Here is a 27,233-nt window from a genome sequence, read left to right on the forward strand (position 1 = left end):
TCTGCTCTCAGCATCAGAAAGCCAGCACCCCACTCTGTCACTCTGATGCATTTTCAATGTCGCCCACAGCAGCCCTCAGCCAGAAGGCCTGGCCTCACTGGGCAGTCCAAGCTATCTCCTGAGGTCCTAAATACTTAAAAAATGTGTGCTCTGATTACAAAACTGCATAGGTTTCAAGTCATCTGACCTTAAACTTATCTCTGCCATAAACCGTGCTGTTTTTTGTACAGCTTTGCAGAATGTGTCTATTGTGGTCTAGCAGAAGGGCTGGGTTGTGGCTCAGGCTTAGCTTCAATAATCCTGTCTCTGTTGGCTCACTGGCCATTGCTTTGCGTGGCAGGAAGGGATGACAGGGCTGATGGCGTTTCTAATTGCAGGTGTTCCAGAGGAGAGAATTACAACCACCACCTTCCCTGCAGACACAATTTTGACATCAGTAGCCACCCTCAGCCCTGCACACAGCAGCTCTGCTGCCTTACCTGCACGCATCTCCAGCTCCACCACCAAAGATAACTCCTCAGGTTTGACTATGATGCGCTAGGCATTTCAGGTTATGGAGGATGAAATGGAAACTTGAACTCTGGGGTCAAATGCAGCCTCTTCAACTTTCTAGCTGACTTTAGCACAAGTTACTAATATTTTCTGTGTGTCAGTTTCCCCTTCTGTAAAAATGGATATAATAATACTTATTTCATAGAGTTGATAAGAGGACTGAATATGTAAATAGCTTGGTATGCAATGAATAGTACAAAAGAGTAACTAGCATCCTTATTAGTAATTAAAATAAGGGGAGTTGTAATTGAAAGTGAAAGGAGTAGTTTGAGGAAGATCACACATCGAGTAAGAACTATACCAAGGAATGCATAGTTTCCTCTCTACTTATACAATGTTTAGTTCAGATTATTTGAACCATTTGTTATCTTACAGGGTCGTTTGTGGATAAATCTTTGATTCACTTTCTTATTTTAAAGAACAAGCAAGTGTCAATTCAAACAAGGACTCCTGCAGCAAAGATTTGGTTAGGGAATTATCTTTGCTAAAGAGTTTTTCCCGCGCCCTTCAATATGACAGGCTCTTTAACTTCTCTCCTTCTGTTCGTTTCCTTGCAGATCCGAGCACTATGCCCACTGCACCATCCTCTCTGAGCACTGCAGCAAGCACGGCCTCTACAGCCGCTTTCACAATAGGTGACAACCTCACCCTCAGTCATGCAGTCACACCACCACCATGAGCCTGGGATGTGCTCACAGAAGGGTCTTCCATTTGGTCTATCCTGGGTTCCTTTCTTTGAGAAGTTCAATTGAGTCTTCTAATCATGAGGGCAATGGAACAGCAATTAGTCAAAAACGCTTCTCTATGTTAGCCGTGCAACAGCTGATGGGATCAGGGCATAATGTTACTGTAATAACCTATCGGATCGTTGTGATAGCAGCCCCAAAGAGTTGTGTGTTTATGAAAATGCATAGAGAAATGACCAAATATGCTGAGACTTCTTTCTCTAAGAGTGGGTTTAGGTATTAGTGTGAGAAAGACTAGTTCTGTCAATGGGACTCTTCATTCCAAGTGAGTGATTGCAGAGTTCCAGCCATGCTCCATGGGGTGTGGAGGCCAACACCACAGGCCTCCAGGGAATGAAGGGCCCCAGCACCTGGCAGTGTCTGTGGGTGGATCAGCCGAGACAGAGCCTGTGAGCCCACATTCTCCCCCAGATCCTTCCAACTCAAACATCAGACTAGCAGAGATCTCTTAGCTTCCACGAAGCACGTTTTCACCCAATTCTTCCACTAAATACATATACTCATGTAAGATATGTCTCAATTTGTTGAGCATACAATCGATTACTCTGGATCTAGTATGTGTGCAAAGAGTTTACAAAAGTTAAACTAGAGAATGCAGCCACTCTGGCCCATTTTCTGATTTTTTTTTTTAATGAAGATGTAAATAGACCTCTCTAGGGGTTGTAATTATGTAAATCTATTTTGAGATTAGTCAAGGGGGTGAGGACCTTTGAAATGTTTGTCACTGCGTGAAATGTTGGCCATGTTGCCATACCATGATCAGATGTGTGCCCAAAAGTCTCAACGTTGTTATCAGAATTGTGTTTGCTGTGTAAATTCATGGAAATGTTTTATAGAACTAGCTGATTAGTTTATAACTCTTGAAGTTTTGCCATTGTCCTAGGCACAGCAAACCCTGCACGGTCTGTTAACCCTAGCTGGATAGCCTTTACAGTCTATGAAGCTGAAACATTGAAACCTCCTTTCCCCAAAATGACTATAGCAGAGATATGCCATGATGAAATTTTAACAATTTACCTTCTCTTTTTTTTCTCTATTACAGCTCCTACTACACCTGGGCCATCATGTGGTAAGTTTGTTTACCCAGAAGCAGCATATATCACTTTAGAATAGCACTTTAATTATTTCCTTCTTCATTCCAAGCTTCCCAGACCTACGAGCAAGCTAAACTCACTGGCTTTCATTTCTCACCAGTGACGAACTCCAAATCTTAACAGCCAGTGTCCTTCAGGGGCAAGAAGCTTTGATGTTATATTCAGACCTGGTTTTGAGTACCAGCGTTAATAATTAATAGTTATTGGCTAAACAACTTTGGTGAAGCCACTTCCCTTCAGTCTGGGTATTTGTAAAATGGAATGATAGCAAGTTTGTCTGAGGGTGACGGGCAAGGATTCAGTGTAATGATTAATATGAAATGTGGATATTACCTTCGAGGGGCTTATCAAGAAGATGAAATCTCTCTGTCTCTGTCTGTGTCTCTGTCTGTGTCTCTGTCTTGCCAGGCTTTGGCTCAAAGCAGATGCTCGAGAACAGTTTTTGCATCCATCCTTTTTCTATTTTCTTTGTCTCTCCCCAGTGGAAGGTGAGTCCTTCCCAGTCAGGGCTTATCCCTCTATAGATTTAAATCTCACGGCTGAAGTCGCTGCCTTCAGGAGCTCTCCACACATCTAGTGTAAAGATGAGCCTTCCTTGGTTTGCTTATCAACATGGTCTTTCATGATCAGGTTCCTCCTGGGTCTTTGCCTCCTTACTCTCTTCACTAAAGTAATATGGAAGTACTCACAGTTTCATAAGCACGTAATATTTCTTCCTGCCTCTGTGTTACTCCTTCCCTCTTCCTCTACACTTGGAGTTCCACCCCATCCTCACTCAGCGCCCCTCCTCCCATCAGCTTTATATGTCCTGCCCATATTTTAAATCACATCTTGAGTCACCTCCTCTGGAAAGCCTCTCCTATCCCTCCGATCTGAATAGATTTCTCTCTCTCTTCACTCTCATATTGTCTTGTGCATTATCTTATTTTAGGCATTTGCATGTTTTCTGCAATTCATGTCTGTGTCTTCTCCATGTTAGACCGTATGTTTCCAAAAGCTGATCTTTTGTATGCCTAGTGCTTGGGACAGCATCTTAAATATAATAAGGGTGTAACAATTTTTTTTGCATTACAAATGAGTGAATAGGGGCCGGCCTGGTGGCGCAGCAGTTAAGTTCTCACGTTCGGTTTTGGCAGCCTGGGGTTTCCTGGTTTGGATCCCGGGTGAGGACCTACGTACCATTTGTCAAGCCATGCTGTGGCAGGCGTCGCACATATAAAGTAGAGAAAGATGGACATGGATGTTAGTTCAGGGCCAGTCTTCCTCAGCAAAAAGAGGAGGATTGGAGGCAGATATCAGCTCAGGGCTACTCTTCCTGAAAAAAAAAATGACTGAATAAATCTTTGTTGAAAAGATATTTTTACCAGCCAACAGAATTTGTCTAAATAAAAGTGAGAGTGTGAGATGATGCTGAGGAAAGGGCTCAAAAGGATTTATTATCAATAATTTTACATAAGTAAAGGAATGATGAGGCCTGTGGTCTCTAAATCATTAATGTTCCACATATTTGAAGAAACATAATCAAGAACTACACTTTAGAAAGCAAGGGAAATTATAAAGCAAGAAGAAGGAATTTGTCAGCTGCATCATTCATTTGTGCATTAACACAAGTAATTATTGAGCCCCTGCCAACAACAGGTTTTATACGAGGACCTGGATTTATGGGGATGATCAAAATCAAGTGGACTCTGCTCTCATGGAATATACACTCCAGATAGGAAGATAGACATTAACCCAATAATCATTCAAATATAAACTTGCAAGCTGGATCCTTGATAAGGCAGTGATGCAAAGGGAATTATAAAATCATAATATGGAGGCATCTGATGTGTTCCTTCTCTTTTCATGGGGATATTTTTGAAAATATATGTTATGGCATTTGAATTTAACGTAAATTCATTCAGAAAAATAAAAAAGATAACCCCCACTGTTTTATTTTCTTTCAGATGAAAAATATGCAGGAATCTCTGTGAACTACAGATATAACCATACAAACCAATCTTATGATGCAGAACTAAATGTCACTGATGAAGTAAAATGTAACTCTACTGAACCTAATAGAACTATTAGCTGTGTAAACAATGTGTTCCATGGCCTACCAGAATGTAAAATTTTCACTGTTTATATATATCATAATTCGTGTTCTTCATATAAAGAATTCAAGTTAGAGGTACCACCAGGTAAATATCCACTGATTTCTATTTGTATATTTACAAAAACAGTACAATTATTCGTGGTGTGTTTTCTAGCAGCCACAGGAATTAGTCAGGTGAGAGAGCAGGGCTGAGAGAAAGGAAGTTAGCAGGTCGTGAGTGGGTGAACTTTCTGCTCTCCTAACCCAGTGAAAATTATAAACTCACATCAGCCTTCTGTCTTAATACTTTACCGACTCCCTACCCTTCTTTTACAGAACAGTTCTTGTAGATTGGTCATAATTTATCCCACCGTGGATAAGTGATTATCCACAAGCTTTCTTTTTTCTCCTCTACTTAATTCAAGTCATTAAATATGTATGTACGCATATTTCTCCTTTTAAATACAAGTGTGTCTGGAATATATTGGGGAAAAACACAAAATCAAGGATACTTTCACAAAAAATGCTTTCACCAAAAAAGGGAGTGTTATAGTCACATTGAGGCAATCAAGCTGGCTTTGCCAGCTAAGCTACTGCTGGGAAAAAGAAAGGAGCACGGTGTCAGCAGACCCCGGGGAAGCACATCTTAACAAAACGCACTTTGGAAAAGGGGTTGAGGGACTGTGTAAACTTGTTGAATCTCTCACATCACTTAGTAATTCAAGATCATTGATCGATTTATTAACGTTTAAGTAGGTTAAAGTCTGATGTTTTTTGAAAAATGCTATTTAACTTATTCATTTCCTCTAAATATCACTGAAGTAAATTGTCAATTAAAAACAGAAAATGACAATTTTCAACAACGTGTTCCCCAAGAGGGAAGCCCTCATACTCTGTGTAACAATCCTTCAGTGAGAGATCAAAGCGTAAATGAAAAGACTGAAGATATAAATAGGAAAACAAAATGGGATGGGTGTTCTACAATGTGTAAAAAATGCCATTTTATCTAGATGTTTGTTTGGGTTCCATTTTTTTAAAGTAGCAATTCTAAATGAAATGCTACCAAAATGTATGGTGTTGAAAAAAGGATAAACTAAATGATCAAGAAAGACACTGAGAGTTATTAGACTTTTTCAAAAGTAACCTAAATACTTGCCAAATTCTATATCATGAATATAATTTCAATGATTATAATTGAGCTTATGACACACATTATGAAATATTAATTGTCTGTTTCTATATCTTCTTCTTGACAGATCCTAAAAAGTTTCAGTTAGTTGATTGTGTAGAGAACGAAAAAGCAAATACTTCTATTTGTTTAACTTGGGAAAATGTTACATGCTTTACTCGTGAAGGTGAAATTACATACGAATTTCAATGTGGTAAGAATATAGCATTGATAAGAAAATTTTTTTCTGGTAGGAAGTTGTTCTATATACTGTCTTATTCTTTCTTTCTTTCTTTGTCTCTCTCTCTTTCTTTTTCTTTCTTTCTTTCTCTCTTTCCTTCCTTCCCTCCTCCCTGCCTCCCTCCCTCCCTTCCTTCCTCCCTCCCTCTCTCCCTTCCTTCCTCTCCTTCCTTCCCAGGCTCCCCCCTCCCCACCACCGTCTCTTTCTCTTTTGGCCCTTGGTATTTTTAATGTCAAATCATTGTATTCTCTGTACCACTCAAATTCACAAAATAGACAAATACTCCTCTGAAAAATAATTTTTGGAATAGCAAAAGTAAATTAATTTACAAGAATTTTCTTGGCAACTGTTATACACAAGGCATTATTGAACAGATTATCAGAGAAGGATGTTATAAAAAATTATGATACATACATTGTTAGGATGAAAGGGAAAATCAAGGATAAGATCATATGATTCAAGAGTTTACTTGGTCAGCCCTCCATCAACAAAATGCATAAACAGCTTCAAGAATACCTAGATGAAAGAAAAATGGAAAAAGAACAGTAAGTGCTTCTAGGAATACGAGTTTAGGTTCAAATTGGGGGGGCAATAATTGAGATAACACTTCTTTTAAATGCTTCATAATTTGATGACTTTTAAATTTCTTTTTATTTGAATTTATTGAGGTGGAATCTCCCTCCCTTAGGATAAAGCCATCTGCTGTGTTACATTTGGCAAGACACATACACACACATACTTAGAAACAAAGGATGGAGTGTGCCATTGGTTGCAATGATCGTGTTATGAGGAAGATGCATGGCTATAATACAAGCAGTATGAGGAGAGCAAGAACAAGCATCGTGGACTGATGATAACACAATGATGAATCTAAAATATCTATTAGGCAAAGGCTAGCTCAGGTGCAATCTCAGTTTCTGAACAAAAACTGATGCCTCATTCCATCAGTTAAATTAGAGACACTCTCAAATTCAGTTGTACTTCCTACTATTTTCTTTAACATTGAGTGTAGCAAAATCATGCATTATTATAGTAGTTTTCAAGATCTTTTACTTATTATTTTGACTTTTGCATATGTTTTCAATCTAATAGATATTAATTGTAGATATGAAATCTAGAAAGAAAGTCAAATGTGATATAATGTATTAATATACTCATATGCAATACTTATTTTTTTCAGATGATTCAGCACCATCTAAGGGGAAAACATTTAAAAAGGAAGATTTAGAACCCAAACATAATTATACTTGTCATTCACAAGTATTCTATAAAAATCAGAAGCTTATTGATAAAGAAAAAATTGTTGAAACAGATTTTGGAAGTGAGTATGCTACTTACGTGTATATGTAAAATTTATTTTTTGTAGTGTTTTTAATAATTCTTTGAGAATCACAGAAAATGATATTATAGATTTGGAGAAAGGATCTCAGAAAATGGATTTGCATCAATTTTTAAAGTAGAATTTCAAAAGAAATGACAGAGGATCCAAACCTCTGTGTTGTGAGGTTGTGGTGGAAACCAAATTGTGAGGTAAGTGAAATACTTTCTTCTTGCAGCATCATTCCCTCCTTGCTGTGCTCCCACACCCTCTGCCCATCCGTCAAATCCTGCCTCTGACAGAAGGAAAGTGAGCACACCAGCTAATAAAATATGATGGTAAATCTAAGTATTGATGGCAGATAATAATTATTGCTAAAATGCCAGCAACATAAATAATAACAAAACTATAATAACTAATAATGACCAGAAAAGAAAACTTTGGAAAATAATAGCATTTGGGAGATGGAGGGGAGAAGAAAGTCAAAAGTACTAAAATTTCATTCTTGTTTAGTGGAAGTATAGATATTCCAACTAAATTTAGAATCTACTGGAAAAATATTTTGTTGATTATGTGTGAGACAATTTATGAGTGACCAGTTGAGAAAAAGAAAGAGAAATAGATGTAGTTGCCTATAAGCAGTGGAAGATAGTTAGGGAATAAAAAATGTTCTACATATTAGAGGAAGAAAAGATGATGGAGAAAAAGAGGAAGAAGAAGAGGAAGAGGAAAGAGGAGGAAGAGGAGGAGGGAAAGAAAGAGAGAGAGAAAGAGTGAGAAGACAGAGAGTGGAGAAGGAGAAAGAGGAGAGGAAGGAGAAGGAGGAAAAGATGAGGGAAGGGGGGAGGGAGAGAGAGAATAGTAAGTAGAAAACAGTAGGCAAGATAATGGAAACGTTACAGTATATCAAAAGTCACTGTAAATATAAATGGCCTAAATTCACCTTTTGAAACATAGGTACTCAGATTTGAGTAAGGACATATTTTGGGAAAATTTTGTAGCCTTAAGGAAGATCAAATGCTATTTTAGGGAAAAATTTATCACTTTGCCAAAGATTAAGTGAAAATCAATGGGAAGTGCTTGGAAAAGAAGCAAGAAAACAAATACAAATATAGTAGAAGGAAGAAAATAACAAAGCTTAGGGTACATATTATTGAAAGGGGGAACAAACGAAAATACTAAGAATTTATTAAAACATTTAAAGCCTTGTTTTTCAAAATAATAATAATAAAATGATCAGACCTCTAGCAAAACAACCTTTCCTATGGATGAAAAGAAGAAAAGAAAACTAAAGATGCAGTGGAAATCTTACAAATTATAAAGCAACTTTGCATCCAACATGAAAAGTTAGACAAAATGCATGATTTTCTAGAACATATGAGCTATGCACATTCACCTGGGAAGCTTTAGAAATTGGAGTTAAAATTAAAGTCCAATATCTCTCTACTCACTTCACACTCGCTGTCTATTTACCTTACCTGCCCTCAAAAAAACATGAAGGCAAGTTTGCCAAATATTCAAAGAACAGATGGTTCATATCTCATCCAAACTATTCTACAGTATAGAAGATTTGGAAATCTATTAAATCATTTTGATTATTGATAGAGTTTGGGATAGGCTTAGGGTTAATATTATATGGATACCAAACTTGGGCAAAGCTGAGGCCACTATAGGCCGGTCTCTTCTTTACTAAACAGTGAAAAAAACTTTAGCAAAATGAATCCTTCAATGTATTAAAATATATATAACCACCAAAGAAGATATGCAGATGAAAAATAAACATATGAAAAGATGCTCCATATCATGTCATCAGGAAAATTCAAATTCAAAAAACAATGAGATACAGCAGCACACCTGTTAGAATGGCCAGGATCTGGAATACAGACAGCACCAAATGCTGGCAAGGATGTGGAATAACAAGAACTCTCATTCATTACTGCTGGGAATTCAAAATGATACAGCCACTTTGAAAGACATTTTGATGGTTTCTACAAAACTAAACACACTCTTACCATACAATCCAGCAATGATGCCTCTTGGTGCTTAGTCAAAGGAATTGAAAACATATCCACACAAAAACCTGCACAAGGATGTTTATAGCATCTTTACTCATAATTGCCAAAACTCGTAAGCAATCAAGATGTCCTTCAGTAAGCAAATGGATAAACTGTAGTACATCTGTCAATGGAATATCATTCAACACATTAAAAAAATGAGCTATCAAGAGAGACAAAGTCATGGAGGAACCTCAAATGCATATTGCTAGTAAAATAAACCAATCTGAAAAGGCTACATACAGTATGATTCAAACTATACGACATTCTGGAAAAGGCAAAACTATGGAGACAGTAAAAAGATCAGTGGTTGCAGGGATTGGGGGTGGGGGATGAATAGACAGAGGACTTTTAGGGCAATGAAAATACTCTGTATGACGCCATAATGATGGATACATGTCATATGATACATTTGTCTAAACCCATAGAACGTACAACAACAAGATTCAACCCTAATGTAAACTACAGACTCTGGGTAATAATGACTTGTCAATGTAGGTTCATCACTTGTAACAAATGTACCACTCTGGTGGGGGATTTTGGGTAATTGGGAAGACTATGCTTGAGTAGGGGCAGGGGATTATGGGATATATCTGTACCTTCCCCTCAATTTTGCTGTGAATCTAAAAATGTCCTAAAAAAGTGAAATCTTAAGAAAACAGTATTGAGTAAGATTTATCTCGATAATGCAGGAATCCTTCAGCTTTAGAAAATAGCGGTTTAACAATTTTACTTACTTCATTCAAGACCATTGCAGAAAAAACCACATTCTTAAAAAAAGAAACAACAAAATAAACCTTTGTTAATTCACCACTATGTGGTTCACCCATTTAACATGTACAATTCAATGGTTTTTAATATATTCAGAGTTGTACCACCATTACCAGAATCAAACCTGGAACGTTTTCATCACACCGGGAAGAAACCCCGTATCTGTTAGCAGTCAGTCCGCATTTCCCTTCTACCCCTCATCCCCAGGCAATCACCAGGCTAGGGATGGATTTCTGCTTTGATGGATTCGCCTATTCTGGACATTGCATATAAATGGAATCATACAATATGTTGTCTTTTGTGACCGGCTTCTTTCACTTAGCCTGTTTTCAGGGTGCATCCTTGTTGTAACATGTATTAATACTTCGGTTTTTTATTGCCTAATAGTACTCCAATAGATGGATATATCTTATTTTGTTTGTCCCTTCATCAGTTGAGTGACATTTAGGTTGTTTCCACTTTTTGGCTATTATGAATAATGCTGCTATGAGCATTCATCTTCAAGTTTTTGTGTAGACATATGTTTCATTTCTCTCATGTTTACACCTAGGATTGGAATTTTGCATCATATGGCAACTTTAAGTTTTGCAACTTGGAGAACTGCCTATCTGTTTTCCAAAGTGGCTGCATCATTTTAGATTCTCACCAGCAATATACAAGGGTTCCAATTTCTCCCCATCTTCACCAACACTCGTTATTGTGTGTCTTTTTAATTTTAGCCACCCCAAGGGGTGTGAAGTGGTATCTTGTGATTTGGATTAATGAATAATGATTTTGAGCATAACTTCAGGTGTTTATTGGCCGTTTGTATATCTTTTATCTATTCAAATCCTTTGCCCATTTTAATTGTTTTTACTTGAGTTGTAAGAGTTCTTTATATATTCTAGACAAAAGTCCCTTGTCAGATATATGATTTGTAAATATCTTCTCTCATTGTCTGACTGGTCTTTTTACTTCATTGGTATGTTTTGGGGCCTATCAGTTTTTAATTTTGATAAAGTCCAATTTATCAATTTTTGCTTTTGTTGCTCATGCTTTTGATACCACATCTAAAAATTCATGGCCAGATCCAAGGTAATGCAGATTTATCTCTATGTTTTCTTCTAAGAATTTTGTAGTTTTAGCTCTTAAATTTAGCTATATTAACCAATTTTGAGTTAATATTGGTATATGATGTGAGGTGAGATTCTGACTTCATTCTTTTGACGTAGCTCTCCGATGGTCCTAGCAGCATTTGCTAAAAAAGACTATTCTTTCCCTATTGAATGTTCTTGCCAACCTTATCAAAAGTTAATTAACCATAATCATAGGCTTATTTCTGGATTCTCAGTTCTAGTCAATTGATCTACATATTGATCTCCATATGTATCTTTATGTCAGTACCACACTGTTGATTACTGTTGCTTTATAAAGTTTTGAAATCAACAGTATGAGTCCTTCAACTTTGTTCTTCTTCAAGATTGTTTATATATCTGAGGCCCCATGACATTCCATACGAATTTTAGGATCAACTTGTCAATTTCTGCAAAGAATTCATCTAGGGTTGTGATAAGGGCTGTATTGAATCTGTATATCAATTTGGGGAGTATTGCCATCTTAATGTTGATTTCTAGCCCATGAATATGGGGTGTCTTTCCATTAATTTAAGTCTCATTTAATTTATTTCAAAATTGTTTTGTAGTTTTCAGTTCACAAGCCTGGCGCTTCTTTTGTTAAATTTATTGCTAGGTTTAAATTTATTCCTGTTTTATAATGGTGATATTTTCTTCATTTCATTTTCAAATTGTTTATTACTGGTGTGTAGACAGCCAATTGATTTTTCTGTGTTGATCTTACAGTCTACCACATTGCTGAACTTGTTTATTAATTATAATATAACAAGATTTTTGACAGAACATACTAAAATGATTTGCAATTTTATGTGGCAGGGATACCTGAGGACTAAGGGAGCTGCCTAAAACTATGTTTTCCAGTAACCCTCTAAAACAATTCAAAACCACAAGAAGGAAAATAAAACAATATAAACATTATGTCCTCTGCATAACTGGAAAAACCCAATACTTTTGGATGTTAAGTACTAAAATTGCGACAGTCTTTATAAGTCAATGAAATCCCAGAAAAAGTGTATCTTATTTTTCATAAAAGTGCAAAGGCATTTCAGTGGGGGGAAAGAGAAGTTTTTTCAACAAATGATCCAAGTACCTTATAGAAGAAAAAATGAGCATCAGCCTTTACCTCTCAACAAACAGAAAAATTAACTCACAATGAGATGCAGACCTAAATGCTAAAGCTAAAACCATAAAATATCTAGACAAAGACATTAGAAAAAAATCTTTTTGTTACTTTAGTATAGACAAAGATTTCTTAGGACAGGAAAAGCGAGAATCAGAAAAGAAAAAATTTTATAAGTTAGACTTCATCTAACTTATAAATTGAACATTCCTGGTCTTTGAGTAAAACCATTAAGGAAATTAAAAAGCAAGCCACACATTGTGAAAAAATACCAATAATTAATTTTTTCAACAAAGGATGTTTTCCCAGACTATGTAGAGAACTCTTCCAACTACAAAATGAGACATCAAGTAACCTGATAAAACTGGGCAAACCTTTTGAATATACGCCTCACAAGAGTAGATATATGAATGGTCAATAAGCACATAAAAGATGCTTAATATCATTAGTCCTCTGGGAAATGCAAATTAAAATAACAATGAGATGATGATGACATTACACGCACGCTAAAATAGCTAAAATCAAAAAGACGATACTGTTGCTGAGAATGTGAAGTAATAACTCAGAAATTTCACTCTGGGTATTTACCAAAGAGGAAAGAACACATATAACATGAAGAATTCTACCCAAATATTCATAGCAGATTCATTCATAGTAGCCAAAAGCCTGGGAGCAACCCAAGTGTCCATCAACAGTTGGGTGAATAGATAAAATGTGGCATATCCTTACAATGGAATACGACTCAGAACAAACTACTGACACGTGACAGCCTGAATGAATCTCTAGAACATTGTGTTAGGTGCAATGTGCTAGACATGAAAAGTACTTGCTGTTTGATTCTATCTATATGAAATGAATGAAAAGACAAATTTAATCTATAGTAACAGGAAGCAGTTCAGGGGGTGTTTGGGGTTGGGCAGGGGAGCTGAGTTGACTGGGAAGTGGCACAAATAAATTTGGGGGAATGATAGAAATGTTCTGTGTCTTCATCATGTTCATGTTCTTGTAATCATGTTCATCATGATTGTGATGGTGGTTATGTTGATGAGTGTATTTGTCAAAACACATCAAACTATACCTCAAATGGGTGTGTTTCATATAAATTGTACCTCATAAATTTGATTTGGGCATTTATTACATTCTTCATCTCAAGTTCTGATGACTAGTTACTGGAAGTAATGACAAGTGCTGCTCCAAATAATGACTGTTAAATTTACCAGTACTACCAATGACACATTTTCAGCATAGTGAAATCTAGAAATCCCAAGATAGCTTAATAATAATATGTATGAGGGGAAGAGGGGTTCTCGGATATCTCAGTGGAATGCTTAAATTCCTGTAGTGACAGTTACTCTGTTAAATGACTTCTAAAGCAAATTTAATAAAGCTAGATATCTTTTAATTTCATTGCCCAAAATGTCGTTATTAACGATGCATGTTTATAATATGAACAATGTTTTCTATATGTCTTGTTTTTCATATTTTATATTCTTATTCTTTTAACAGTTCCAGAAAAGCCTGGAAAACTTGACTGTAGTAAGAAAGGTGCAGATTACATCGTGATTTCCTGGAAACCTCCTCAAAGTTCTTTTCATGGTTTTTATCTTTGTCATAATATTTCAGGTAACTTGTGTAGAATTTACTTCCATATCAAGAAAGAGAACTCAAGAATTGGAAAGTACTAGAAATGTAGATTGCGCTAGTGAGCCATGGAGCTCTCTACATAGTGACTGTGATGGGCATCTTATATGCCTTGATTTTAGAACTGCCCTCACTTGCTCTGGGCTCTCCAGCCCCTGAAATGACAGCCCGGAACATCTCCAACATTTGCTTGTCTTTCTTGATTTGTCTTAGTTTCAGTCTTTACACTCTAAAGCCTAGAAAAAGAAGTTTCTGGAAGGTAATACTCTTTACTGCACTGGTTTGAACTCATTATTCAAGCACACAAATAAGAAAACAAACATACACCTTCCAAAACTTGCTCCAGTTGATAGACACAAAATATTGGGTGAATAAAACCGAGCTTATACCCATTTGTTCACGGAGGCCAGTTTGATGGCAGGTGGAATCCTGGAACATAGACCTAGTTAGGTCTATGTTATTTCTGCAGAGATAAATGTAGTCCAAAAAATGTGCTATGACTAGCTCAATTATGAGTCCTCCAAATGAGCCTCTTTAAGAGAACAAACATCTTCTGGACAAATTAAAATAGCCAAAATGCTTGTAGAAAGAGTAATCATGAATGGACCATCTCAGAGCAGCCTCGGCACCTGGGAAAACCCGCTTACTACACTCACTAATCCTTTATCTATAGCTTTAGGTAGGATTGAGCTATCTCACAGAATTCCATCTCTTTGTTTGGTAGATAGGGCATGGACATAAATTTCAAATTTTGAAAAGTAGAAAGCCATTTATATTGAGCATGTTGTTTTATGTTTTGATAACATACTGTTTTTGCTGATTATTTGAATCTTAATCAAACAGCTAATGCAAAGTTAAATACCCATGTAGTTTTCAAATTAGCATAAGAGGACTCAAAAGCTATGGAGAAGAATTATATGCAATGTATTTAAAGTTAGTGTAATTTCAAAAGCTAGGTCTGTGAGAAAGGAAAAATGGGAATTACAGGAAGATGAAACAGCAAGACAATTAGATACTCTCGCCTCATTGGCCAGCTCTTGTACAAACTCTTGCTGCTTGGTTCCCATATGAAGACATTGTTTGGTTTTCTTTTCTCTTCTCTGAATGTTCTACTTACTATACTTTGCAGTATTTCTCACTTTCTACACTCTCTTTACTACAGAGTAGTTTGTATGCCCGTGTATATGGTGGAAATTCACAGAGCAATGATTATTGTTGCCTTGTATTCTATACAGTTTTAAAAACCCATATTTGCATAATTAGGCTAAGAAGGATGTAATGAGTTAGTGATTAGCAGTCTGACAACTTTGTCATTGTTGTTGTTGTCATTTGCAACTAGTACAGCTCCTTCTTCTTTAGTGCTGCCCAAATTTTTTGCTGTCTCAAGATAACACTCAAACAGGATGGGTGGGAGGGGTTGCTGGACTATATCTGACTCTGTGTGTTGTTTTCTCCAAAACCATTGACTGGTAACTGAATCCCCCACCCTGGATCACATACTGACCCTCCTTAGGGGGCTCTTTGGAAGCATCCCACACAGTCCACTCTCTCCTACAGAAATCAAACCCAGCTACCCTAAAGAGAAGTGTGCTCTGCTTTTATTCTCTCGTTCATCTCAAACTTATGCCGTAATGAGATCATCTTCCATTTTATGGAAGTCACAGAGAGTTGACAGGATTACAGCATTGTTAAAGCAATTCTTTTAACTACTCTCATTATTTCAAATAAAATTGCTATTAAAAATCCACAGGAAAAAAGCCTATGAATTATATAGCAGTTTATATTACATTTCAATTAGGTATTAAATTTCATTTCATTATTTCATAATTTAATCATTTCAGTGTCTCTGAAAGCTAAGAATTAAAAGAGGAAAAATGTAATTGACATTTGTTTAGTTTCCTCTGTTTATAGGGTGTTTTTATAATATTTTAAGATTTTATTAAACATTTCAATAATAACTCTGAGAGGAGTGATGCATAAATATTTTCGTATTTATATGATGCAACTAAGGATCACAGAACTTAAGATAAATGTTCAAATTCAACAGCTTGAATTGTGCTCTTTTTGCTACTGTGTTGTGTACGTTTTTAGCATGAGACACCTGGGAGAATTTCAGTATTGTGTATTAACTTAATGATGCTGAATGAAGATGAAGTTTCCTCAATAGTGAGGAAGAGATTTCTGTGCTTTGTTGCATTCAAAGGACTGTTTTTCTAAAGTTTGAAACCAGTGTGCACCCTTCAAAATCACAATGATGTTGCTGGAAATTATTTTGGATAAAGGTTTTTCTTTGGCATCACAAAATCCTTTGGGGATCAACGGGTTTATACTATTTGGCATAGTGTTCAAGAAGATACTTTAGAATCCAAATTGGGAAGTCATTAATGGATTTCCTGAGGTATTTTCTAAAAAGAGAAGTGACAAATGAGGAAGCCAGTGTCTTTCTAGCCATTTCCAGTGCAATACTCATGACTTGAAGGTTGGACATGTCCCTGTTGCCCAAAGAAAAAATGAATTTCAAGCACTAAGTGAAATAAGTCCTTAACTTGTCCCATACAGTTTGTGCTTCTGATGTCAGAGTCCTGAGAAAAAGTGTTCAAACACATAGGGGAGGCAAAGATGTTTGGATCAAGTATTTTGGCCTTTCAGTGAAAGCTTGAATCCCTTGGCAAATGGAAATGAACATTCTGAACCACCTTTCTAAGCACTGAAAACTTTGATCTCCCAAAGCAATATATTTTGAACAATGCAGTGTTCAAAATTAAATAAACAATTTGACTTTTGCCAAATTAGCTAAGATAGATGCTTCATAACTACATAAATGAAACATTTTGATAACGAACGGTTGTAAGCTTATATACGCAAACATACAAAGTTAGGTCAGTGAATGGAAACCAGATTGATCTTGAAAATGGCATCTTGACACCTGGATTGCAGCTGAGTAAGAAGTCGGTCATTGTCCCAGCAGCCAGACCCCCCCATAAGGAGCAGGCAGAAGCCAAGACTCAGAGGGTGCCTCCTGACCCTCTTGAACTCACAATTTTCCCACCCTTAAAGTGAATTCTCCCTAGGGTCTGGGCAGGTGTAAATCAATTAACTCCAGGGACTGGCCCCTTGGCCGAGTGGTTAAGTTCACGCGCTCCACTGCAGGCGGCCCAGTGTTTCGTCATTTCGAATCCTGGGTGTGGACATGGCACTGCTCATCAAACCACGCTGAGGCAGCATCCCACATGCCACAACTAGAAGGACCCACAACAAAGAATATACAACTATGTACCGGGAGACTTTGGGGAGAAAAAGAAAAAAAATAAAATCTTAAAAAAAAATCAATTAACCCCAGCTTGGGGGAATTCTAAGAAATTAGACACTTAACCAGGCTAGAACAGACACTTTATCTCACCTACTATTTGGCATCCCATGGTGAGGTAGAGATATTACTATAATTTGCATTTGAAGGATAAGTAACTGATACAAGGAATGAGCACATGTTAGATCTTTTCTTATACTGTTTCTGTAAGTTCAGAGGCACATCCAGGGGAATGGAAAAGGGAAGACTAAGGCAAAGCTTGGCCCCACTGCAGACCCTTGTCCTCTCTTCCACATACACAGTCTGCACAGTGGTGAGGACTAGAGCATGGATTCTGGAGCATCAATTCCCGGATCCCATGAAGATTCTGTTCTTCCTTTTCCTGTGAGATCATGGACAGATGGCTTAATGTTGCTATGGCTCAGTTTTCTTATCTGTAAAATTGGATGGTCTCAAGAGTGCCAACCTATAGGGTTATGGTGATGGTTAATTAATTCATGTATGCCACTTAAAACAATGCTTGGCACATGGAGTGATCTATTCATTCTTTTTATCGTTATTGGTATTATTATTATCTTCACTGTAACTGCTAGCCAGTAACATGCTGTCCCTCTAATCTTCCTTTAATGCATCTTTCTTTCTTTCTTTTGTTTTTTGGTGAAGAAGATTGGTCCTGAGCTAACATCTTTGCCAATCTCCCTCTTTTCGCTTGAGGAAGATTGTCCCTGAGCCAACATCTGTGCCAATCTTTTTCTGTTTTTTATGTGGGATGCTTCCACAGCATGGGTCAATGAGCAGTGTGTAGGTCCATGCCCGGGATCTGAACCTGTGAATCCTGGGGTGCTGAAGCAGAGCACGCAAACTCAACTGCTATGCCACTAAGCCAGCCCCTGATGCATCTTTCTTGATGTCACTTGACTACTCAGAAATAGTCAGTGGCTAGTGATTTTTCAGCTTAACAAGCGCTAACTCTTCTGCCTTGATGTTAAAACACACTCAGACAAGGTCCTATCTCTCAAATGCCTCCCCAGTGAGAATCTGCTGTCCTAGTAGGGTTTGTCCGTAAATTCAAAGTGCTCCTTCTTTCCTTTGTAATGCTTCCTTTTCTCCCGTGCACCTGTGCGGTCTCACTCATCTTTCAATGAGCAGCTCAGATTCTACTGTCAGCATGAAGTTTTCCCCCATTGTCGCAGCTGCCATGAATTACCGTCGTGCTTAAATTAGTAGGGTGGAATGGATCTAATTATTGGTGATCAAATGGATTCTGCATCTAAAATGCCTAACAGTAGCTAATACCAGTGTTTGAAGTATCAGAAAACGGTTCACTGACAAATAATCTTTCTGAAACATCGCAACTCAAGACTTTCCTAATATCCACTGTGGGCTCTGTTTTCTGAGAAAGGAAACAGATCATTTTTACAAATGTGCCTGAATTTATTAAATATTTTGTGTACCAAATTAATGATGAGAAACCATAATATTTGAATACTTGAGTCTATTTATAACAATTGAATTTGCTCAATAGATGTGCTGATAATTGTATGTGCTTCTGAGTACCAGAGAGGTATTTATTTCTCAATCACTCAGTTTGGAGTTGGCTTGGAATAACTTCTTGTGGAGACTAAATTAAATCTGTGGTAATCCCAACTTTTAATAACTTAATAAATGTTCCTATTTTTTTTTCTGAGGTCGAAAATGCTTGCCTCTGGATGAAAATCAGACCTGGTATAATTTGGAAAATTTGAAACCTTATACAGACTATAAAATATCAGTACATGCCTATGTCAATGGAAAAGTTCAACGTAATGGATCTGCTGAGACATCCACATTTAAAACAGGCGCAGCAGGTATGTTATATGCTTTAGTGCTGCTTTGTATGAGTGGCAAGGAGCAAAGTATGAACTTTGTAGCACACACTACATCTATCTGTATGCTTCATTTGGGAAACATGCTGACCTGGCACATTTGTTGACCTCTAGAGTTTAAAATAATTTAATAGCATTATCTTGAGTTCTCTGTTTCTTCAGATATTGTTGTAGAATTGTCAGAATGAAGCATGAGGGCATATTAACTGGTACAATTTATAAGATTTTAGGTAATTAATTATCTAACCAACTAGATAAAAATGAATCATCTACTATTTTCTCTATTCTCTAGAAACGTTAACTGTAATCAGACATCCAATAATGTCTCACTCACAAAGCATTCACTTACTGACCTCTGCTCACCTGAAAAACACCTCATAAAACATATCATTTTGTCGGGGCTGGCCCCGTGGCCGAGTGGTTAAGTTCGCGCACTCCACTGCAGGCGGCCCAGTGTTTCGTTAGTTTGAATCCTGGGCGCGGACATGGCACTGCTCATCAAACCACGCTGAGGCAGCGTCCCACATGCCACAACTAGAAGGACCCACAACGAAGAATACACAACTATGTACCGGGGGGCTTTGGGGAGAAAAAGGAAAAAATAAAATCTTTAAAAAAAATAAATAAATAACATTTTGTCAACATTTTCTTCTCTTCATTACACTGAACCATCTACCCTTTTATGTCATGTTTTCCATTTGAGGGTTCCTTTCAATAGCATTTGGCTCTTGCCACCTGTATGATGTCCCCACGGATTCCAGGCCCAAAGGTGGATCTGCCCCTGAGGTGAATAACTCCATTAGGTCAGGGAAAACGAGATGCCCCTGTGTAAGGCACCGTCTGTAGCTCCAGAGACTGGAGCTGGCACCAGGCTCATGAAGAAAAACTGTCCTATTCACGGCTAGACATAAAATGCTCTTAACGTCATTTCGGTTCTGATTTTAAAAGTCCAGGTCCTCAAGCTTACGCTCGTGTTATTTTCCTGAATTTCCATGATATCACAGAAAACAAAGACAATTTGTTTTTGGTCCTGAAGAATCCAGCCAGGGAGGTGCTGACCAGGATATTGCAAGGACTTCAGGAAGGAAGGACCTGGGCTGTGTGCAGGCCTTGGGGGTTTCCCAGTCATCCTTCTCCCCTCCCCTCGCTCCCTCTCCGCTCCCCTCTCTTTTTCTCCATTCTCTAACTCTACACCGTCTCCTTGGAGGATTACATAAACTCTATGGCTTCAAGGACAGCTTATATGCTAATATTCATTGACTGAATAGGTGATTTATTTTTAGATGTTTTTTACAGCTTTTTCACATATATGCTATCGTAACTTCCCATCCATAGTCCCCAAATTAACACTTAAATTACTTTAAATTGTACGCATATATTGTCAAGTAATTTAAGTATGTGTTTACCAGGGGATTACAGTAATAATTCTTTCTTCATTTTGACAGCTCCAGGCAATGTCACGAATCTAAGGGCTTCGCTGATTTCAGATAATGCTGTGAATGTGACTTGTGAGGCTCCTGTGGAGCGTAATGGCCCCAGCAGAGAGTTCCGTTTGAAAGTCATAACTGGAGGTCACCGGGTTAAAGAGGAAAATGGCAAAGACTGCTTCTTCTCTGTAAAAAATCTTCAATATTCAACAACATATATATTTGAGGTATGATTATAATTTCCATAATCACTATAGTACTGACTTACTGACGTGACAATGATTATTACGTGGTACTTAAGTAATACTAAGACCAGTGCTCACGTGAGCTTGAGAAGCTCTGATGTCTGATGGAATCACACGCTAAAAGTCTTAAAAGTTTGACTCCAAACTTTTCGTCCCCCACCCTAAAAACAGTGGTTTAAAGCAAATACTTTGTTGGAATATTTTTGACCATCCATATGAGTGACTTATAGCTAAATTATTCCTCCTTTGTCAAGAAGCACAACATTTTATGCACAGTAGATGATTACTCTGCTAGATATTTTATTTACTTTGGCCTTTTGTCTTGACTAATGTGACCTTTTTTTTTTAAAGATTTTATTTTTTTCCTTTTTCTCCCCAAAGCCCCCTCGGTACATAGTTGTATATTCTTTGTTGTGGGTCCTTCTAGTTGTGGCATGTGGGACACCGCCTCAGCGTGGTTTGATGAGCAGTGCCATGTCCGCGCCCAGGATTTGAACCAATGAAACACTGGGCCGCCTGCAGTGGAACGTGCGAACTTAACCACTCAGCCACGGGGCCAGCCCCCTAATGTGACTTTTTCAATTACAAAAATTTGTTATGGAGCCAGCCCAGTGGTGTAGTGGTTAAGTTTACACACTTCACTTTGATGGCCTGGGGTTCCGAGGTTTGGATCCTGAATGTGGGACTACCACCGCCTGTTAAGACAGGCTGTGGTGGTGTCCACATAAAATAGAGGAAGATTGTGATAAATGTTAGCTCAGGGCCAATCTTCTTCATCAAAAAGAAAAAAGCTTCTGTTTAAAAAAATTTTTTTCACAGGTATATTGGGGTTAGAAAATAGTAGAAATAAATATTAGGAAACACCTAACATAGAGACTTAAAAACCTCACTCATAAAATCACTGTCTACTGATCATATTTTGTGTATATGCTTCTAAAATAGAAAAACTCAAGTCTTTCCCTCCTGTTGTGGGGAAAAATCCTGAGTTTAGTTGATCTTTTGTGTGCTTCTGCTCTGTGAGCCTCTTTTGCTATTCACAGGAAACACATCATGTCCGACACTTCTGGTCACCAAATGTATAGAGGTTTTTTTCCCCAAATCAAGCAAGTCTCTGTGACATCAACTGAGTGTCCTACAATTTAATTCAAATCTGACACTGTCTACCCGCAGATAGCAGCAGATCCCACAGGTCAAGGGCTCAGTCCTGCACGATTGCCCCTACTCTACTTCACATGCCAATCACAAGGAGTGAGTTCCCAGGTTACCCACAGCTTCTGTCATTTACACCTTGATGAGGGAGCAGTCATTTTCAGTTTATTCATCATTGTGATCCCTGGTTAATAAATTAATATGGTTGCTTTATTATTGTTAATTTGTTACTTTTTTTTGTAGGTCTATCTTGATGTTCTAATAGTTTTGGGGTTGAAAGTGTTTTTCATCCAGTCATTTCTGTTTTTTTTAGTTAACTAAAAAAAAATGAATGAAATCTATGAATTGTCCTTTGGTAAAATTTTGACTGTATTTCATGTCTATATTATTTATCACTAATTTCTCAATGACTGACAAAATTTAATAAGTGGATTTTTAGAGTAGAATGTTCTTAGGATTGATAATTTCTAAAGCCTTTATAATTATAATTTGGAAGAGTTTCTAATTGCTCTGTCTTTTTAAGAGAGTGTTTCTATATTTCTAGTGCTTGAATTTTTTTTCTTGCTATTAATTATTAGTTTACAAAGATAATTGGGTTTTACAATTTCTGCCTTTTGGAATTTATGAAGTATTTTTTACAGCTCAACATACAATAAGTGTTTAAGAATATTCTGTGAATACTGGAGAAATTATATATCTTCCATAGGGTAAAAACTTAGATATATATTTTCCAGATTTATCATTAATCTCTTTGAACGATATTATTCAGATTTATTTTTACTCAATTTTGTATTTTGCCAAAGACTTTTATTGCTTTCTTGCTCCTTGCGGTTTCCGTTGTATATCTAAACTGGGTTTTTTTTTCTGCTTTTTCTCCCCAAATCCCCCCAGTACATAGTTGCATATTTTAGTTGTGGGTCCTTCTAGTTGTGGTACGTGGGATGGCACTTCAGCATGGTTTGATGAGCAGTGCCGTGTCCACGCCCAGGATTCGAAAGGGTGAAAGCCTGGGCTGCTGAAGCGGAGCATGTGAGCTTAACCACTCTGCCACGGGGCTGGCCCCTATCTAAACTGTTTTTGGTTATTTGTGTTCAATATCATGAGACACAGGTATTTATGCTAGTTACATCCATACTGTAGACTCGACCCCGTATCACTTTAAGGCATCAATCTTTATCACTTCAGAGCATCAATCTTTATCATTTTAGCCTTCGTGATCTAAATATCACTTCAATATAAACATTGTGATTCTTATATTCTAGTGTTTCCATTTACCCTTACAAAATTTTATGTATAACTCGTAGAAACAGTAAATGTAGAATTTTCTTTTTAAATAAAATATGAAAATATTAGTCTGTTAATAGGGAATTTTAACTTTAAATTATGAATATTTTGATATGTTAGATTTTGTTCCTTTAGTTTCATTTATTTTTGTTGATTATAATTATTATTATTACTAAATGGGCTAAGATTTATTTATATCTGACTCACTGTTAAATGTTTTCTTTTTAAAAAATATTTGGTAAAAAAACAACATAACCTGAAGCTGCAACTTTAAATTAAAGCTGACCAGTTGTGGGGTTTTTTTTGGTGAGGAAGATTCACCCTGAGCTAACATTTGTTGCCAATCTTCCTCTTCTTTTGTCTGAGGAAGATTAGCCCTGAGCTAACATCTGTGCCCATCTTCCTCTATTTTGTATGTGGGATGCCACCACAGCATGGCTGACGAATGGTGTAGGTCTGCAGCCAGAATCCAAACACGAACCTGGGCCACTGAAGCAGAGCATGCTGAACTTAACCACTATGCCATGAGGCTGACCCCTAACCAGTATATTTTTAACAAAAATAAACAGCATTGCATGATAAATAATGTATGTGTTACACTATGATATATAAATTTACACTAGAAGACAATCTTCTCTTTTACCTCTGAAATTTAGGTCTATTTTCATAATGGGGAACATCCTGGACCTTCAACAACTGTTTCAGAAACAACATCTTGTAAGTCTTTACTTGGCTATTTATTATATTATATTTATATTAGCATATGTATTAGCACTTTCAAAGCTTTACTATTTGACATTCATACTCATGTTTAACTACTAAATGTTTAAATTATATGTTTTCCATAAAAATAATATTTTAAGTTGTCTGAAAAAAACACATGTCTAGGTAAACATCATATTAAAATGCAATATCTTAAATTCAAGTTAGGAGATTCAATTATTAAAGGATTGATTTCATAAAATAATTCATAAGAGCATTTATCTGTGTAGACTTTTAAATTGATTATGCTTATGACACTTCTTCATGTTAGTAACAAAACATGTTTGTTTCATGTACTGTTTAGAGTCGCTTACCTATTTATCTGATTCTGTCCCTCAGTGGTATGCTTGGCAGAAGTGGGCATTTCATACAAATCTGCTCTAATTTACCTAACTGAAGCTAAGCTAAACATTCCTTAATAACCATATGGCTATTACTTTTGCATCATTAATATTTAAAAATATTTAATCAAAATAAAGGTGCATCTAGAAAAAAATTACTTAAATTAAAATGTTATGATAATAATGAAAATCACAGCTATGTGCCATCACTCCCCATCCATTGTTCTACTCACCAGAGGGACCACTTTTCACCATTTGTCTTTTCGGTTCTCCTTATAGTCTCCTCTGTATGGGTCAACAATATTGTCTGCTGCTCTTTCTAGAGTTACTAACATCGCCCGTTTATCTGAACCTATTGATGAAAAGATAGTACACTGTGTTAAGTTTTCTCTACTTGTTAGCCTTGCAAAAAAACATTAAATTATTTTAAGTTCTCTGTGCTGTGTTATCAACTACAGATCGTTCCTGATGCTGCCACTTCTCAGTCTTTCTCTCTTAGACACGTACGCACGTGCACAGTCACCAATGCTTTATTTTCCAAAGTCTTCCCAAAGAGGGAAGATACAAAAACAGCTTACTTTCCAAACTGCTTTACGAGGTCCTACATAAAGTTTTAGTTCTTCCTGCTCAGATTCGTAAAATAAAAGTTTTTAATGTTAAATGCCAAATAAATTCAGCCAGATATCTTTGCTTTCATTTCCCTCTAAATACTTTTCTTTTAGAATCCCTTGCAAGACAAAGAGCTTCGCTGAATTTTTCTGATTTTCTAAATAATTTATAGTTGCAGCACCCACTCTTGGGGGTCGTAGACTCAACTGGACATTTCACACTCACATTGTAATAGACCAGACCTGGCATCATGTCATTCAGAGAAACACAGAACAGGACACACAACATGCTGGGAAGAAAGTCTGGCAGCATGAATCCTGGTAGCAGTGCACACGGCAATTCATGGACTACTCTTTGACCCTCCCGGAGGCAACTGAGGTGTAAAAGAATTGAGAACACATGTGTGGGTGTGGGACCTGCCCTGGCTTAGAAGTGCCACAGTAAGGAAGGAACCAGTATCTCTTATAGTAGTTCCATGGACATAGTTTCCAAACACGTCAGTAGGGATGTGCCCAAAGCTGGGACTTCCCACCAAGACAGTAGAGTTCATTCATAACCCTCCTTGTCCAGATACAGCTTGGCAATGAGGGATCATTTTTATCAGTAGCAATGTTACCTGGTAACACAGCTAATTTTCCACCTTTATCAGATTTCCACGTCAACCGAGATAGAGAGTTATCCCATGGTCTTTTATCCATAAAGCAGAAAAAGTTTCATTAACTCTGCTCACAATAGCATTTTCCTAAGAGATAAATAATCCATTTACTTTTTAATGTGACATTTACTCCAGGGGAGGTCTTGGGTTGTGAGCTGCCAAGAGTACACCTACTAGAAATGTATCGCTGAGTTTCCCCACCATGACATTCCATCATCTGTATTTTGACACTTTCTCAACTGAATTCCCGGGTCCTCTTCTTCCTGTTCTGATCTGGACTCTTTAGGTGTGTGACTCAGCTGCCATCAGTTTTCTTCACCAGTTTCCTGTTTTAGAAGTTCTGCATCTGAATCTCATGTATTTATTTTTCTAGTTTTACTGGTATATATCCTCCAGTATAAGAAGAAAATATTCTAATTCTTGCATGTATGTAAATATCTTTATTCTACTCTGGCACTTGATCAATATTTTGACCTGGCACACAGAATTCTAAGTTAAAAATCTAGAATTTACGAAGTATTTCTGGTTTGTTCTCCTGCATCCAGTATTACTTTTGAATGCCATCCTGCTCCTCATTCATTTTGTATATATTTGCATATATTCTTTTGTTCCCGTATTTTTTCTTTCTGGAACATTTAAGTTTTCCTCTTTGTCCTTGGCCTTACATGGGTCTTTTTCATTTGTTTTCCTGGAAACTATTGGCTTGATGACCAGGAGACTTATTTCTTTGCTCCATTTTCTTTTTGGACCTCCTGTTAGTCACATGTTGAACTCCCAGCTTGATTTATTATTTTGGCATCCCTCTTTCATGTTGAGGGTTTCCTTGAGAGATTGGTTCTTACTGGCTGTCTGATCGTAGTACAAGTGAGACAATGGAAAAGGTGATTAGCAGGCACTCACTGATTGAGAAGATTCCTTGTGGTGTAACTGATTTATTTTCTCCAGTGCCATTCATTATCTCCAGAAATTAAGCAGTGTACTACTCCTTGTAGCAGTGTAAAGTGTGGGGGAATGGTGCTTCTCACGGTAGGGCAGAGGGACAGGTGTCCAACCATTTCATATGCAGACATCTACTTTGCCCTCTTAATGTCAGTCCTGGGCTTCAACCCTCCTCTCTTCTGAGCCTGACTTTGCCTTGAGTCTTTGACCTCTTCCATTTAACTTTCCCAGAGAATAACCTCTGTCTCCTCCTGGGAGTGTCTTTTCAAGGGGTGTTTGGTTTTTCTGTAAGTAGACATTTGACTGTACCATTTTTGGTCCAATGATTCATTTCCACTGAGTATAGAACCTCCAAACTTGAGACTCAGGCATTCTGAGTAACTGGTATCTATCCCTTGCAGTGTGCTATTCTGGTGGCTTCCTCTCCTTTGTTTTCTACCTTCCAAAACTTGTTGAAATCTCTCTAACTCTAGCTTCCTTTCTACCACTGCGGATCTATGCCACTGTCAGTTCTTTAATATTAGTGGAGTTTCTGGAGAGAAGGGAGAAAAAACACATGTGCTTAGGCCACCAGATCTATCTGAAGACTTGGTTGTTTTATTATTAATAAGTTTATCAAGGCAAGTCTGTAGCTACTTAATGTTTTTGTAGAGCCAACCCTGATTAATTGCCTTGGATTGGAATAATTACTCATCATCATTTGGTGCAATTTCTTGCAAAATCTCGGTTCGGGATATTCTATTTTGCTAATAACATCCT

At 37.2% G+C, this 27,233-nt stretch overlaps 1 protein-coding gene across 6 annotated transcripts in view; it reads left to right on the forward strand.

Annotated features, from left to right (window-relative positions):
• PTPRC (protein tyrosine phosphatase receptor type C) overlaps positions 1 to 27,233 on the forward strand; it is a 117,311-nt gene that overhangs the window by 60,586 nt on the left and 29,492 nt on the right. For 3 of the 6 annotated variants that reach the window (XM_046679382.1, XM_046679385.1, XM_046679383.1), the window contains 10 exons: positions 378 to 521; positions 1,110 to 1,187; positions 2,341 to 2,367; positions 4,339 to 4,572; positions 5,723 to 5,848; positions 7,056 to 7,196; positions 13,757 to 13,873; positions 18,887 to 19,045; positions 20,509 to 20,717; positions 23,825 to 23,885. In XM_046679382.1, the coding sequence (XP_046535338.1) occupies positions 378 to 521; positions 1,110 to 1,187; positions 2,341 to 2,367; positions 4,339 to 4,572; positions 5,723 to 5,848; positions 7,056 to 7,196; positions 13,757 to 13,873; positions 18,887 to 19,045; positions 20,509 to 20,717; positions 23,825 to 23,885 (1,296 nt within the window). The remainder of the gene's footprint in view (positions 1 to 377; positions 522 to 1,109; positions 1,188 to 2,340; positions 2,368 to 4,338; positions 4,573 to 5,722; positions 5,849 to 7,055; positions 7,197 to 13,756; positions 13,874 to 18,886; positions 19,046 to 20,508; positions 20,718 to 23,824; positions 23,886 to 27,233) is intronic. The other 3 variants (XM_046679384.1, XM_046679386.1, XM_046679388.1) reach the window with 2 other exon arrangements.

This window comes from Equus quagga, chromosome 12 (genome assembly GCF_021613505.1).
Source record: "Equus quagga isolate Etosha38 chromosome 12, UCLA_HA_Equagga_1.0, whole genome shotgun sequence".
Classification (NCBI taxonomy): domain Eukaryota; kingdom Metazoa; phylum Chordata; class Mammalia; order Perissodactyla; family Equidae; genus Equus; species Equus quagga.